Raw genomic sequence first — 17520 nt, forward strand, 5'->3', positions numbered from 1 at the left:
CACTCCTTTCTAGATTTTGAATAAATATGCTCTATATTGTCCATTCTAACCAAGCGGTAGAACAGCAATAATACTAATATCTTTAAATTACTAGCAGGCAATTGGGAGTAAAAAAACTCCAAGAGTAATTTCTGCAAATAAAATTTGGATGACAATTTGTAATTTAAAAGTTTTGATCTTTCCTTCCACAGTCCTATGAAATAGGTAGTATCACATTCATTTTCCAAATGAGGAAACTGAGGCTTAGTGACTTGCTTGCTGTTTTACAGCAACTAAGTCTTGGAGCTAAGTCTTGAACAATTCTCCTCATTCCAGCTGGCATTCTTTATATTATCTACTGCACTGCCGCTATAATTGTCAAGTACTGAATAAAGAAGACTTCTGAGTTTTATTTGCTTATAAGATTATCTTAATAATAATAGTAAACTCGTTAAAACAGTGGTTTTTGCATGGTATGATGGTACTTAGGAACGTGAAATGGAGGCCAAAAAGCGAGCTCTAGAAGAAGAAAAACGGCGTCGAGAACTATTAGAGAAAAGATTGCAAGAAGAAACAAGCCAAAGACAAAAACTAATTGAAAAAGAAGTGAAAATACGAGAGAAGCAAAGAGCACAGGTTGGTCACATTCTTAGTAAATTTGTAGCATGTTGCCCTCTTGTGGTCATGCTATTGATTCTAAATCAACAAGAATTGTTTTGGGGGGAGTGCACTATTATATAGCTATCATTCTGTTTTAAAAAAGAGAAATATGAAATATATTGCAAACATACATAGACTATGAAAAGTTTTATGTTTCTTTTTTGTTTTAAATTTTTAAATTAAAAAATGCTAACATCTTTTGCTTATTCTACCCCTATGATTCCATGATCCTTTTCTGTTCTTTCTTCTCCATTCTCTTACCATTAGTCTATTGTCTCTTATTACTACTTACCTGAAATATTTCAATAGCCTACTAATAGTGCCTTCAGTTTGTACTCTTTGCTATCCAAAGCTATCCATTTCTATCAGAATATTTTTTATGTATACAAAGATCTGTCATGTTACTTCTGCTCAACTATCTCTAGGTCCCCTCTACTGCCTAAGTAAAGCTCAGATTCCTTGGCATGGTATTTATGGTCTTCCACAATGCATACTCATCCTGTCCTTATTATACCCCCAGGTCAGATTACAGAATTGCTCAGAACACATTGTGAACTCTTCTATCTTCATACCTTTGCTTAGTGTCCATTCTCCTTCTCTTTTCCTACTGGATTTCTACTCATCTTATAAAATGAGAGAATTATGCTAAATGGTTCTTTATGACCTTTCTAGATCTAGTGATTCAGTCAATCACCAAATATTTATTAAATGTCTACTACCTAACAGTCACTATGATAAGCAATGGGAATATACAGAAAGGCAAAAACACTGTCTATTTCTCAAGTTAATATTCTAAGCTCTATATTCCTCTGTAGGCTAAAATTTTCATTAGATTAGCTCATTTTCAGATATCTTTTTTGGGAAGCCTTTTCTTTTACTGCTATAATCAACAGTCTTCACCTTTAGACCCCAAATAACACTTTCATTTGCCCTTCTGTATTATGGTATATCATAGGTGTCTATGTGCCATATAGATTTTTTTCTTCAAAACACAAATAAGTTTTATGAAGAATATCTGCTCTTTAGTTGCAAGGGGTTTAAGAACTATTTATGAATTAATTTGTGTGTTCTAGAAGCTCATCAGCTAAGTCAAATCTTTGGAAAGGAGGTAATTTATTTAGCTTATTTTCTTGAATTTAGGGATTTGAGGACAGGGAACTTTTTTCCTCCTCCCCATCTACAGAAATATGTCAAAAAGTAAAGTAAATATTTCTTTGAACAACTTTGAAAACATTATGAGAGAATCCATTTCTAAAGGATACATCAAACTATTCTCCTTGGCTGTATGGCATGTAGCACATGTAGTGTTGTCTGAGATTAGCAGAATCTAAGAAATGGGATACTTAGAGTCTAATTTGGGCAGTGAAATTTATTGTGTGACCGACCAAGTAATTTAGTATAGCTGTTCTTTGACTCCATTTTGGCATCTATGAAATACTGATGGTGATCACTGTTTTCTTTCATTCATAGGAACATAATGATGATAAATAAGATAGCATATATTGTGGATATTTGCGCTCTCTGTAAGAAAGACACTATATAAATAATGTCAATTCCATTTTAAGAACCTTTCAAATTTAGCATGTTCTATCTATAATCATATACCTCATTTAATAGCAAAATCAAAGTTAGAACCCCTAGTCTTTTTATAGTTCCCATATCAATAATGCATGTTCCAAAACAGTTAGGATTCTTGGATATTTACCTTGAATCTTTTTTTACTTATATATTTTATACTTGGAATAGTTATCAATAATTTATAATATCAGTCATTCTAAAAATATTGAATAGTACTATAATGTAGGAATAAGTCTTATAGTTACTTGCTGGGTTTGGTGTTCAAGTAACTAGTTTTTTTTATTAGTGAACTCATTTTTTTTCCTTTCTTTGGATAGATGTGACAGTTGCTTTAAGCAGGGGAGGGGGGAGGGGAAGGGGGAGGGAAATGCCTCATAGATGCTCTCTGTTCAGCCTGTATTTTCCAATTTGTCAAATTTTTTATGTACTTAAGAAGTAGAATAATGGATTTGATATGAGGACCCCAACTTTAATTCCCACTTGTAATACTACTAGGAAAGTTTGGACAAGCCACTTAAGTCTTCTGATCTTCATCTGTAAAAGAAAAAGAATGGGCCAGAAACCCTCTAAGATATCATCCAACTCCAAATCTATGATCTATATTACCATTCTAGCTATATCTATTTCTATTCTATAACAAAGTAACTAAATGACTTATTTAGGACACTCTTGAGATTTTGCATATTGTTCTCTTATTGCAGGAAGCATACACTTTCTTTTTTTTCCTTATTTTGTACTTAAATATATCATTTCAATGATTTAGACATAATTTCTCACCATTCTATTGTAAGAAGATATATATGGCTTATCTTTCTCACTTTTCTATCTTCTTCCTGAAAAAACCATCCTCACAGCTTATGTGTTAGCATAATTTATACATAGTTGATATGTTCTGGTTGTGGTTGTAGTTGTTCCTGTTGTTGTTTTGGCAAAAGGCGGGAAACTAGAATCATCATCAGGTAAAATGTCTTTTTTTTAATGGAAAGAAATATTTTTATTATCAAGTCTTCTTTTAGAATAGTAGGAAGGAAAGGAAGTCGATGAATGTTGGCTTCAATTGAATCTGTCATTCAAAATGCCAAAATTGAGGAGTAGAATCATTCTTCCAGACCCACATTTACTTCTCCTGATCACTGATGTAGTCAACCACACATGTTCACAGCATTACTGAATGGAAACTAAATTCAATTAAGCATCCATTTTGTTCAAATTACTGGGTTCACTTTGTAAAAGTATAGTTTGAACAGTCACTCCTCTCATCACTAGAGCTACTTATAAGACTTGTATATGCTAAAGGACTAAATTACAGCAATGTTGTGCATTCCTTAATGTGTAGTGTATTCCATGAGACTGAATAACATTTTCCTAAAGATAAGATGACTAAACCCCAGTCTGGGAAATAAAATAATCTATTTAATTTTTTAAAAATTATGTTGGTTTCTTTTGTTTTTATATTTCTAGTACCTAGCACAATGACTTCCACATAGTAAACATTTAATATTTATTAGTTGTTGTTTAATATCACCTTCATTTTCAAATATATCCCTTTAACTTCTCCTTGTCCAATGAAGCATCCCTTGCTACAATAATAATAATAATAATAAATAAATAAAGTGGGAAGAGAGGAATCTGTTCAGGAAAGCTAACTTACCTATTAATCAAGGGACTATGGATGGGAAGTATTAGTCAATTTGATAAATATGAGGTAGAATGTCAGAGATATTTTTAATTTTCATTTCTCTTATTTTTAATTTTTTCACTCAGTCCCCTACCTCTTCAAAAAATGGAGGGAAATACATTTCCTCACATCTTCTTAAGAACCAGTCTTGGTCATTATGGTTGTATGTCATTCAGTTTCTTACAGAATTTCTTTAAGTATACTATGTAATTTTTGATAGATATAGAGACTAGTTTTGTGATTTAATTCATATGGAAAACTCCCAGGTGAGGAAAGTCCTTCTATTCACACAGGTTTATGCCTTCTCTGTAACTTATAGTCTTAAAGAATTTCTCAGAACACTGAGATATTAAGTGATTTGCCATGAGTCACGTAGCCAATATGTATCAAAGGCAGGACTTAAATTTAAGTCTTTCTGTTATGAAATATGAAAATATAAGCTAAATTGCTTCTGTACTTATGTATACTATAGTATACAGAAGGATGGAACCAGAGAACTGGAAACCTGAAATTGCTGTAAAGATGCCCTGGAAAAGTTTGTGATGTTTTCTCTTCCCCAATGCCAGTGCCATTATCTGGTGTAGAAGGTGTAGAAGAGAAATTCAAAGAAGGAAAGTTAGAAATTGGTTGTTGTTTGGTTTCCTCTACTTGCCAACTCTGCCAAATTCTGATGAGCAAAAAAGCTAAGCCACTCCATCTTGGCAGGCCAAGATGCATAGCTTATCCTTAATCCTGATTATATGTTTTATGTCTGATTAGGTCATTCAATTCTACTCACCCACACAAGTACTCAAAAATCATTTCGGCTACCTTCTTAATTTATATAAGGAAGAAGGAGTTTGGGATTGAAAGTAGTTTTGTTTGTTTTTATCTACAGTTGCCTAGCTTTTTATGTTTGTTATCACAGTGATGTATGTCTTAGGGACCAGCCAGACTCTTCTCCTATTTGCCTCTCATGTCATTAGTAATAAAACAGTCAACAAGTATTTATTAGTTGTCCACCAAGAGCCAGGCATTATGCTAGGCCCTAGGGATTAAAAAGGGGAAAACAAAAACAGAAAACTTAAGTCTGTGCTTTCCAAGAATTTTACAATCTATTCAGGCAAGATAACATTAACATAAATATTTAGAATGTAAGCCACTTTAAGAGTAGAGGTTGTCACTTTTTTTGTATTTGTATCCCCAGCATTTAGAATAATGCCTGGGAAATAGTAGGGGCTTAATAAATTCTTATTGAATGATGTATTGCTAGTTATTTATTAAATAGATACACAATAAGAACCAGGAATTCTTCCTGTAGCTTTTTAATTTATAAGACTATAAGATTTAGAGCTGCAAGATACTTTTGAAATACTTTGTCCTAATCCCTTATTCTATAGGTGAGGAAAGTTATAGCTAAGCAGAAGTGAGTTGTTTAAGGTCTCCCTGTTTCTAATTGAAAACCTTAGCTGCTTATTAAGTTCAAGTTTCAATTTTGGTCATTATTTTTTGTTTGTTTCCTTAAATAAGTAATCACTGCTTTTTCATTCTGTCATATAGATGGTAAATTGAGGTGTTCTTCAGATGGTGAATTTCTTAAGAGAGTTAAGACTATTTTTTGCTGATTTTGTTTTTTCCCCTCAGTATTTAACATACTGCCCAGCAGATAGTATTTAATATTTAATATTTATTTTATTAATAAATATTATTTACAATATTTTAATATTTTAAATAAATATTTACAAGTTGACTAAGTGCATAAGTAATGCTTGTAGACTAGCACATGTCTCTTTTTAGAGTAGCAAGAATAAGGCACAGGACATGTTACCAAAGGAATAATTTGCATCTGTAGAGGCCATCCATAAATGGACATTATTCTTCATCAACCTTTATTACTTCTACCAAATTCCCTATAAAATTATTTTTGAATGACAATTTTCTAATTTCAAATTATAGAAGGACCATAGTCCTGACTTTACTGATTGTCCCATTTGTCCCATTTATCTCCTTTTCACATTTATCACTTAGAACCACAACCACCTTGGTTCACTTCTCTTTCTACTACTGAAATAGCTTCCTAATTGGTCTCCATACACCTATTCTTTCCATATCCAATCCATCCTTCACACAGCTGCCAGACTGATATTCTTAAAGCATGGATCTAGTTACATCACTCTCCTGCTCAGTAAGTTTCAGTAGTACCCTAAAGGATCTATATTAAGTACTAACTCCAGTTTGACTCCAATTCTCCATTTCCTTCTTGTTCACTCTTTGTTCTAGTAATCTGGCCTATTTGCTATTCATAAATAGCAGAATATCTCTCCCCTCTGTGTATTTTATACATGGTTTCTCTACTATATCTCCCTTAAAAATTTAACTAATACAAGACATCCTTCCTGAGTGGCCCAGTTGTTTGTAAATAATTTTGTGTTTATTTTGTGTATGTTCTTTTTATTATCTATAAACATATGTTACATTCCTCTTCCCACTCCAAAAGAACATAAGCTCCTTTTTGGCAGGCACTGCCTTGTTTTTTTGTTTATATACTAGTCTCACTTTGCACAGTACCTGGCCCATAGTAGGTACTTATTAAATATTTGTTGTTTGCTTCTTCATTCCTTCCCCCTATATTATGTTAGTATCATCTTATGAAAATATTTTATCAATATTCTCAACTATTTTGTGTTTGAATGTTTAAGCCTTTTATGTACCCCATATGTGAATTATTTTTTCTCAAAATTCTAACATATGGTAATTTTTATGTTTGGCTTTTCACTTGGTTCTGAAAAGGAGGTTAACTTTGAGGTGTATATAAACTAAAGCCATGCAAATAATTACTATGGTAGATTAAATGGGTTTTGCTCTGTTTTAGGCTCGGCCCTTGACTCGCTATCTGCCTGTTAGAAAAGAAGACTTTGATCTGCGGAGCCATGTAGAGACTGCTGGGCACAATATAGAAACCTGTTACCATGTATCTATCACAGAGAAGACCTGTCGGGGCTTTCTCATCAAAATGGGTGGAAAAATTAAAACCTGGAAGAAAAGATGGTTTGTTTTTGACCGAAACAAACGCACATTCTCCTATTATGCAGGTGTGTGATGCAATATTTCAATCCATTGATTACAAAAGCTGTTTTTTGGTTTTTTTTTTTTTAATGGAAAATGAGGTAGCATTGTTGTCATAATCTACATTTAGCCTTCTGGTCTTACTCCTGAAGCTTTATATTAAGTTGTGCTAGAATATAATTCTTCCATTTTTTTTCTTGTATTATAAAAAGATTAGTTTGCCAGTTATGCATGTTATAGAATCTCATAGCTGAAAAGATCTCTTAAGTTATTTAATACAATGCTGTTGTACAGGTTGTTGTTGTTTTTGTTGTTTGTTCTTCATTTCAGAAGAGGACCAATGAATAACACTATGTTGAGGTAAAATAATGGATGATGGGTGATGTCTTGACTTGCACATGAATTAGATTTAAATGAGGCAGAACACAATTGTTAGCCTCACTTTGTCTCCTAGAGTCATCTAAGTCCAGTGGCAGAATAAAAGTCAAGACAACTGGTGATGGCCCAGGATGTGGTAGATAACATTAAATGACTTGCCTAAAGTCATGCAATAATTTAATGGCAAAGTCTAGGACAAGGGCCTGTGTCTCCTGATTTCTGTATGATGCCTAGTAGTGTGGGCCCCTTAATAGACAAACAATGTCCAAAACAATAGCGGGAGCAATCCTACATTATTCTGAATAGATGTATCTATATTTAGAATGTTAAGTTAAGTTTGAAATGGTATGTTTTTATGAACTGATATTAACAAACTGAGTTGACTCTACAGAGGGGTAGTCAGAATGATAAGGACATTTAAAACTGTGTCTGGCATTTGGAACAATTGAAGAAACTGGAAGTATTTAGACTGGAGTAGAAAAGATTTGAGTAACATGATAATTAACCCATATTTTTAAAAGACTATTATATAGAAAAGATGGTTTAGTTATTTTGTATATTTCTAGATAAGCATTTTTTGTGTCCTGGGTCCCTCTGATAAGTCAATGAAACCTATGGCCCTCTTCTCAGAATAAGATTTTTAAATGCAAATGATTATCAAAGAAATCAATCATATAAAAATATAATTAAAAACCAGGTTTAAGAACCCTAGAATTAGAGAGAATGAATGGTATAAAGGGCACAGGGATATACATTTTGGCTCAGCATAAGGAGGATATTTCTAACAAAGCTTTTTGAAAATGGAAGCTGTGAAATCACTTTTATGTTCAAGAAGCAGCTGAATCCCAATTTATGGGAGCTATTGAAAAAGTATTTTGTTATGCTATGTTGTTGCTGGTAGGTTTTCCCAGATGCTTTCTAAGGTTCTTCTCAATATTTAAGTTTCTATGGTTCTGATTAGTCTCTTTCATATGTTCTTTGAGATTTTATTGCCTTCTGAGTATTGTCTTATGCTAAAAGATAATCTCAAAATTAGAATGAATCTTGGAAATCATCTAATTTAACCATTTTACAGTATGTTTGACAGGTAAAGGTTACCTAGTCTCCATTTGAATACCTCCTATGATTGGGAACATATCCTCCCAAAGATCTCCCTTATACCTTTTTTCAATTCTTTTCTTTCTTTGTTTTGTTTTGTTTTGTATTTTCTGAGAAAGCTATAATTATTAGCAAGTTATTTCTTAAACTGAACTACATTTTGCTAAAATTTGACTAAAGTGTTAGTTAGGTAGACAGATTGCCTAGCCAACTTTAAAACTCTTTTGGAAGATACAGAATCAATAGGTATAATGTCTTATGAATTTAAACATAGTATAGAATCTCTTAGATGGCATAGTGAATAGAGCATTAAGCCTGGAGTCAGGAAGGCCTAAGTTTAAATCTAGCCTCAGACACTGTGTTATCCTGAATTACTCATTAAACCTTTGCTTTGGTTTCCCCAACCATAAGATAGGAACAGCAATAGGACACACCTCCTAATGTTGTTATGAGGATAAAATTTAATAATATTTATAGAGTGCTCTGCAAACTTTAAAGTAATATTTAAATGCTTATTATAACATGTCACATTATTATATTAGCTATTATTATAGCTGAAATTTTGTGATATACCCTTTGTCCTCTCAATCAAGAAATCTACTTATTCCCTGTACACTTTTTTATATAAGGCTCTACTTCTTCTTTTTCTTCATCCTTCTGAAGTCTTTTGTGTTAATCTATAGGAACTTTTAAAATGAATTGCAAAGAAGAAAGCATCTTTTTTCCCCAGCTGATAATTTAAGCATTAAAGGCTCTACCCCAAAATGTCCACTTAGTCCTTGAACTATAATTTAGCATATATGGTGATAGATAGCATCCAGAATTTGGGGTTAGAAAAGGGGAAGTAAACAATAACAATTTTCATATATATATATATATATATATATATATACATCTATCTATCTATCTATCTATATATATATATATATATGTAACATGTAACATTTCCTGAAATATAAGCTGTTCATGAGAACCCCTTTTTTCTCATATATGTCAGTATTATTTATCTTATTTGTAGATTATGTAAATGATGCAGATTGCCTTCTCAGGGCAATTTAAAATGATAAAATTTGTAAAGCATAGAGAGGAGCAGTGGTCTCATCAGTTCCTTTCTTGTGATATAATATACAATGGTTAGCATCAAGTGGAATTTGTACTCCTAGATCAGAAAGTGGCCTTTTAAAGCTATCAAAATGGAAAATATTTTTTATGTTTCTCATCTGTCCTACTTAAGTCATACAAAATTAGACAGGCTTAGTTGATAGTCCTGCAGCTTATTTATAAAGTCTATAATAAATGAATTGCCTTGAGTTTATTTAAAATTTTTCAAGTAACCATTTAGAGCATTGGCTGGGAAGAAATAAGTGAACAGTGTATGCATCAGGCTATGGAAAGAGCACTGGGTTCAGATTTTGGCCTTTCTTTTCTATGACCTTGAACATGAAGTCACCCTCTCTGGGACTCAGTTTTCTCACTTGGAAAAGTAAAGGGTTGGATTAAGTAACTTTTAGATACTGAATACATTTTAGATTTTAGGACTAGATAAGTTTTCTTCCAGCTCTAAATTTTGTGATCTTAAAATCTCACTCAGCAATTCACATTTTAATGAAATGTTGTTAGTAGCAATAAGAATGAGACAGCTAAATGGTGCCATAGTGCATGGGATCTCTGGGCATGGATTCATCTTCCTGGGTTCAAATCTATAGCCTCCCACACTTAGTACCTGTGGGATCTTAGGCAAATCACTTAACCCTGTTTGCCTCAGTTTTCTCATTTGTAAAATGAGCTAAAGAAGGAAATAGCAAACCACTCCCAGTATATTTACCAAGAAAACTCCAAATGGAGTCGTGAAGAGTTGGCCACAATTGAAAATGACTGAACAAAAACCGATAATAATAACTACTCAACTTTATATAATAAGTTGATTAACAAGCATTTATTCATTGCCTACTATGTGCTGGACATTGTAATCATGGAAGGGACACATAAAAATGAAATTTCTCTTAATCTTTGAGGAACTTATTACCTAACCAGGGAAGACAACATGGAGATATCTAGGTAAATCTAGAATAGATATAAAATAGCTACAAGATGATTTGTTGGCAACAATCCAGCAAAGGGTAGGGGATGGAATGAGTCAGAGAGAGAGTAGACAAATTTCATGTTAAAGTGGTGTTTGCATTGAGCTTTAAGAAAAGGCTTTTAAGGCATATAACAACAAGGGTAACAGTGGGTACAACAAAAGGATTACTGGCCCTTGGGTAAGAAGAGACCCATATTTGAATCCTGTGTTAGTTACTTAGTAGCATATGCCTGGGCAATTTGCCTGAGCAAATTAAAGAATGTGTGGAACCTTAAATAGTTATGTGGTATAATTGCAGACTTTAGCTATGTAATCTTCAACCCATGAAAGTGATACACATGATAAAAATGTAGAATAATCATTTTAAGATTGAATTGAAAAAAATATGGACTATATTGTCCATAGGAGATACTGTGGTGAAATTTTGTTTTTAAGTTTTGATTTCAGCAAACATAATTAATGTAACAATTTATATTTGTTGACATGTCTATATCTATTTATGTATCTGTATAATATTGGCAAATTGAAAATAAAAATCAGTTATTAACATAGTCTACGATAGCATTTTGTCAAATTAGTATGTACATTCTCCCTAGAACCTGTTACTTTTGGAAGGATAAAGAACTCAAAGGTAGAAAAATAGAGACAATAAGCAGAAAGAAAAATTGAAGATGATAAATAATAAAGAATAAAAGTATATTCTGAGGGAAAGGGAAAACACAAAATAAGAGTAGAGTCCTGGACATATTATAGAAGTAAAGAAATGCAGATGAATGGAGGAAAACTAGTTTCATTAATGATGAGTGTTCTCCCCATGTTCTCCAAATCACCAAGTATATAGTTCTCTCCTTGACTGTTGTATTCCTGTAAAATAGGGTATAAGCTCCTTGACGGCCTCCACTGGGTTTTGTTTTTTGTTTTTTTCTTTTGGTCTGTTTCTATTTTTGGATCCCTAGTACTTAGCAAAGTACCTTGGAGTGTTAGATTGTGTTGAATAATCATTAAAATTAAAAAGGGGATCAGGAACCAGAAGTCTACTATGAAGTATGCACGCACATATTTGTATATGTGTTTGTGTTTGATAGATTAAAGAATTACAGTAACATAAGAACTGATACAAACTCCCAATCCATAAAAATATATATTTATAGCTAAAATAGACCTGAGAAATAATTTAATCCTCTTTTATTTTAGAAATATGGGCACACTGAAGGTCAGAGAGGTGATGAGGCTTCCTTAAAGGCCCATAGGTAACCAGTGACAGAGTGAGAGTTTGAAAACAAATCTTCAAAATGCAGGATCTTTTCTACTATACAATAAATCCATCACAAATTTTTCTTAATAAGGCTGCCTTGTTTTAGATTGAATTTTACATCTATTAAAAAGATGGTATCATGAACAACCTTTTTAGTTAGTATAATAGAAATGTAGTCTTTTTAAAAAATGATAATTTAGTGCCTGAATATATATAAAAGCAGACATAATAAAATGTGCTAGTCTTCTACTTGCCTCCTCCAGTTTTCCAAAAATAACATTTTTAAACACTTTCTCATGTAATAGTCTAACTTGTTCTCATCTGTACTTTGCTACTTTTTTTCCATTCATCAGTCACTCAGTTAATCTAATTACCTGGATTTTTACCTTAAGTTTTTCTTCCTTCCCTCTTCCATTCCCTCCTCACCACTCCCACAGCCCTGGTCTAATTGAGTTATGTGATTCTAAGTCTCTGAACCTTTCATCTCTTTTCTTCTCAAAATGGAATTCTATAGTCAGACTACTATTGACTCTAGCATCTGTCTTCCACTCAATTTCAAGAATATGAAATCATCTTTTAAGTCAGTCTCAAGTATATTTATTGGAGAGCAACTAGGCACGCACCTAGTTTGAAACTCAGACTAGTCTTTAACCCTTGTCCTGACCCCTTATTCTTTAAAAGTTGTAATCCCTGAGCATTTTGTTGTCTTAAAGAAGGATACATTTGAATGCACAAATTCCAAGACTTCTCAGAATCTATGTAATCCACCACCTATGTCCTGATAAAAACATGATCAGGCAGCTTGAGTTATGTGTAGCCACAGATCCTCCCCAAATACACTAGAACCTTCACCCTTTCTAATTTATGTGCCTCACCTCTCACTTTGTCATCAACCCCAAACAAATTTAGTGAGTTAACATTTTAGTTTATATGTCAACTGACCTCCTCATCAAAGGGTTGTTCAGCTGCCTAAAATAACTCAAACTTCTTAACTCACAGGAAATTTCTTACTTCCCAGTGCTCTGCTTCCTCCAGAAGTTGTTTTTGTTGTTTGAGTTATTTCAGTCATATCCAACTTTTTGTGATACCCTTTGGTTTTCTTGGCCAAGATACTGCAGTGATTTGCCATTTCCTTCTCCAACTCAATTTTACATAGGAGGGAACTGAGGCAAACAGGGTTGTATAATTTGCCCAAGTTACACAGATTAGTAGTGTGAGGCTGGATTCATACTCATCAAGAAGTCTTTCTGACTCGAGGCTCACCTTTCTATCCATTGCACAACCTAGTAATAATAATAAGTAGCTTGTTTTTATATAGCACCTATAATATGCCGGAGATTGTGCTAAAGCGTTTTACAAATATTATCTTATTTAATCCTAGTAGGTGCTATTATTATCTTAATTTTATACTTGAGGAAACTGAGGCAAACAGGTGATGACTTGCCTATGGTCACTCAGCTAGTAAGTATCTGAGGTTAGATTTGAACTCAGGTCTTCCTGTCTGCCAAGTCCAGTGCTCAATCCATTATATCACCTAGCAGCCCTATAATATCTTGTTATATATTGGGAAGAAACTGAATACATAATTTTTATAGGCTAATAGTTATTTGAATTTTGCTGAATGTAGCTACAGTTTAGAAGACAGAATTTATCCCAGATTATTAAAATGAAGAAAGTACATCATAACAGATTTCTATTGCACACCATTATTAGGAAGAATGAGAGTTTTAGCTGATTTAGGGATCTTTGCACTATCCTCCCTTTTTAAAGACCCTGTTTAATAATTTACTTTGCCTGACCTCTAGTGGCAGTAATTGAAAACTACTGGACATAGTGTCCTATAAAAAAGGCTGATGAGTTCAGGATACCATATTATAACATGGAAAAAGTACAAGAAATATTTATTAGGAAATAACAAACATAATAGTTTAGATTAAGTAATTGTACAATACCCAAATAAGAATGAATTTAATAGTTTAGTCTCTAATAAATCTTTATTGTCTAGCGCTCAAAATAATATCCTCATTTTCATTTTTAAATATAAACTCAAATAATAGTTTTAATTATAAGGTCAAAACCAAAATCATCTTTAATAAAAGATGTTACTAAGTTCAAATAAAGATCTTATTTGGACATTAGAGAGGCAGTTTTTGAGTAAACTTAAGCGATATAGCATACAATAACCAAATGCATGCTTTAAGAGTCAATTTACCTGGACTGTATTTTGGGTAATAATTTATCAAGGAATACCAAAAGCTTCTTTAGTTCTTACCTGCATAAAATAATTCAAACTTTTTTTTAACTCAGAGGAATTTTCTTACTTTCCAGTCCTCTGCCTTCTCCAACTGATATGTTGTTGACCCCATTTGGGGTTTTCTTTGATTCTATCTCAGTAATATCTTTTAGACTCAAAAATAGAAGCTAAAGTACTATGGGTGATATTTTTGTTTGATGTGAGTATTTTTCTATAATTAGGATAAAAATTATTCTATTTAACTTATCTACTATGTAATAACGTTGGGCTTCAATTTTCTTATCTGTAAAATTCAGGTGAGGGCACACAATTTCTAAGTTCTCTTCCTGGCTTATAATTCTATGATTCTAAATTGGTTTTCTTTATCTTTTTTAGTATCATAGTCCACTTTGTAAGTCTATAGAGACTTTATCAGAATGATTTCTTTTTTTAAAAAAAATTATAGCTGAAGAAAATATTGAATTTCAGTTAGAAATTATTTAAAAAAATAAATGTTTTTCCCCATCCAAGTTCATAACCCCCCTGAAATTTATCCACTGGCATCTTAGTTATTTATGAATACCAGGTTAGGAACCTCTTTTCTAAATCATTTAATACTCTGTGCTATCTGATTCTATTTACAAAAGACCAATCCCTTTTGTTACAGATAAACATGAAGCGAAATTAAAAGGAGTGATATATTTTCAAGCCATTGAAGAAGTCTATTATGATCACCTCAAGAATGCATATAAGGTAAATTATATTTGCAGATTTTCTGGTGCTTTAACTTTCCAAATTTTTAATACATAATAGAATTAGAGAAAGGATTTTTTTTTCTTTTTTTGATCTGCCTTGAATTAGCAGTGGTATTGACCAAAGTGCTATGGGGAAGTGTATAAGAAATATTGACCAAAAGAATTCAGTTTTATTTATGGGCCCAGTTTTAGGAAAAAGAAAATACTTTTGTTGTTTCAAGAGCCCTATCAAACTGGCCCCTCAATGCAAGTCTAGCAAATAGCCAATAGCTATGATATAAGAAGAAATAAAGAATTAAAAGCAAAACCTATCACCACTATGCAGAATCTCAATACCCCAAAATCTGAGAAATGCCTTTCTGGGTTTCATGAACATGAAGGTAGACTGCTGGGAAGACTCTATGTGAAAACTAAAGCAAAAATTGTAAAAATGTTCACTACTACAAAAAGGGAAAGAAATAATATAAAATAGTTATAAAATGTTGTTTCATGAATGAAAGCAATGAAGATAGAAAGAAGCCCTGAAATTTGTATGATGACCTACATTAAATTTATTTGCCTAATATTATTTTTCTTTTCTTCTTTTAGAGTCCTAATCCATTACTCACCTTTAGTGTCAAGACACATGATAGGATCTATTATATGGTGGCTCCATCTCCAGAAGCCATGAGGATCTGGATGGATGTTATTGTTACTGGAGCAGAAGGTTATACCCATTTCATGTTGTAATGAATGGACACAGCAGTTCATGAAAGGGCAGATTGCAATAAAATTATACCAGAATTAAGCCATATTCAATAAAGTTGGAAAAACTCCAAGCAAGAAGGATAGCATTCACACGTATTGCTTTAAAAATATGTGTTTGGAATTCCCTTGTATATTATCAAGAGTTTTTTTTTTTTTTTCACTTAAGAAGACCATGTGATGTTAATTCATATTTTGATCATAACAATGACAAAAGAACTGAAGTTGCTGCAAGAAAGAAAGCATTTTGTTTTGTGAATGACTGCAGCATCAGCAGCATTTATAAGGCAATTTTCTTAAAAAAAACTTTTTATATGAATTGTCTTAGTGAAAAATCAAGCTGTTTACATTTGTGTGTACTCAGAAATACAAAATTATTTTAGTACCTGAACCAAAAAATATGATTACATATATTTTTAATTTATAGCATTTGATATATTAGTTAACCAACTGGCTCTTTTTAAAAGTACTTTTCTATTGTATATTTCATACGTTAATACTATGGAAAGGGAGAAAAGGGTGGGAAACAAAAAGAATTTAAATGGAGATCTAAATCCTTGGTAGCTAAGAATTGCACCAAAGCCAAAGACTTGATAGTGAAATGCCTTCTACTTCACATCAATTCCTAGTGTTGATCCATATTTTTGTTCTTTATAAAAGAAAGGCAAAAAGAACCTCTAACCTTTTAATAATATTAAAATGCCATAGCATGTCTTATAAGCTGGTTTCAGAATGTTACTTTTAGCACCCACCAGGGCTGTAAATGCATTGAGTCTTTTGGGAGTGTCAAATAGGCCAATGGTAAAGGAAACCCTAATCTCAATTAGTTACATTTCTATGAATTCCATAACTATTTCTGGGACCCTTTAAAATTAATTCCTGCCCAAATCCCTGGTATGAACTATTATATTTAACAAGCATACTGCTTTAAAGCCTGCTTCAGGTGGCACCATCTGTCAGTGAATTCTCATACTAGGGTGATCTTAAATGAAGAGAGCATTCAATGGAATCAAGTCCCCCTTTTTTTTTTCCTTTGAAGACTTTTTCCAATTCCTGTGTTGAGATCACTGATGATAATAAGAACTACTCACAAAGCACATTAAAGTTTACAGAGAGCTTTCCTCATAGTAACCTCATGAAGTCATTAGTATAAGTATTATCATTCCCATTTTACAGATGAAGAGACTGAGACTGAGAGGTTTTCATTTTACTTAGGGTCATATTGCTAGGCCACAAATTCATTATAGGTATCCCGATTCAAAATCCAGGACTATATTCAATGTTTCCGGCTGTCCCCATTCAGGCAATCCAAAGCAGTTTTTTTTTTTTCCTTTTCCTTACATGCTTCTGATTTATTCTGAATCCTGCCTCTTAATTGTAGCCTTCTTTATGTATAGTTAGTTTGTTGAGTTTTTAATCACACACCAGACTAAGATTAAAATTAAAAGTGACTACTGGTGAGAGGCAAGGAGTCTGTTTAAAAAAAAAAAAAAACATATGAAGTTCAATTCATAATGTGTTTTAGGAGGAAAATCCTTTTTTAAATTAGCCATTGCATTTTTTATAGTGTGAAAGCCCATTTTTGTTGAATAAAACTTTGACTTCAGGCAAGTCATTTATAAAACTTTTCCAAATGTCCGTCCTGATGGTTTGAGTATATTTGTGTATTTGTGTGTATGTATATGCATTCTGTTATTTAGTAGAAATGTGGTAAATGAGTAGCACTAGAAAATGATGACTTTACCTACAAGTACAATGTGGAATTGGTAGAATTAAAGGTTTTCTTCTCAAAATCTATCTGGCATGAATGGATTTTAATTTCTACCTGAAGTTTATGTATACCTGACAGCCAATAGGATGATTTTGCAGCTGAATGGCACATGGTTTTATTTGAACAATGAAGGACAAAAGTATAATTGCAGAGGATTTTATATTGTTGCTGTTAATCTTTTACAAACACTAAAACTAAAAATTGTATGATTTAAGATAGTAAAATACAATATCCTAAACCTTATTGATTCATATAAATGTATC

At 32.5% G+C, this 17520-nt stretch overlaps 1 protein-coding gene across 12 annotated transcripts in view; it reads left to right on the forward strand.

Moving 5' to 3' along the window:
• Positions 1-17281, forward strand: part of PHLDB2 (pleckstrin homology like domain family B member 2) — a 142492-nt gene extending 125211 nt beyond the window's left edge. For all 12 annotated transcript variants that reach the window (XM_031959645.1, XM_031959644.1, XM_031959643.1 and 9 more), the window contains 4 exons: positions 469-615; positions 6747-6966; positions 14655-14740; positions 15331-17281. In XM_031959645.1, the coding sequence (XP_031815505.1) occupies positions 469-615; positions 6747-6966; positions 14655-14740; positions 15331-15471 (594 nt within the window). In that variant the 3' untranslated portion in view covers positions 15472-17281. The remainder of the gene's footprint in view (positions 1-468; positions 616-6746; positions 6967-14654; positions 14741-15330) is intronic.
• The last annotated feature ends 239 nt before the right edge of the window (positions 17282-17520 follow it).

The sequence above is a fragment of the Sarcophilus harrisii genome, chromosome 3 (assembly GCF_902635505.1).
Source record: "Sarcophilus harrisii chromosome 3, mSarHar1.11, whole genome shotgun sequence".
Classification (NCBI taxonomy): domain Eukaryota; kingdom Metazoa; phylum Chordata; class Mammalia; order Dasyuromorphia; family Dasyuridae; genus Sarcophilus; species Sarcophilus harrisii.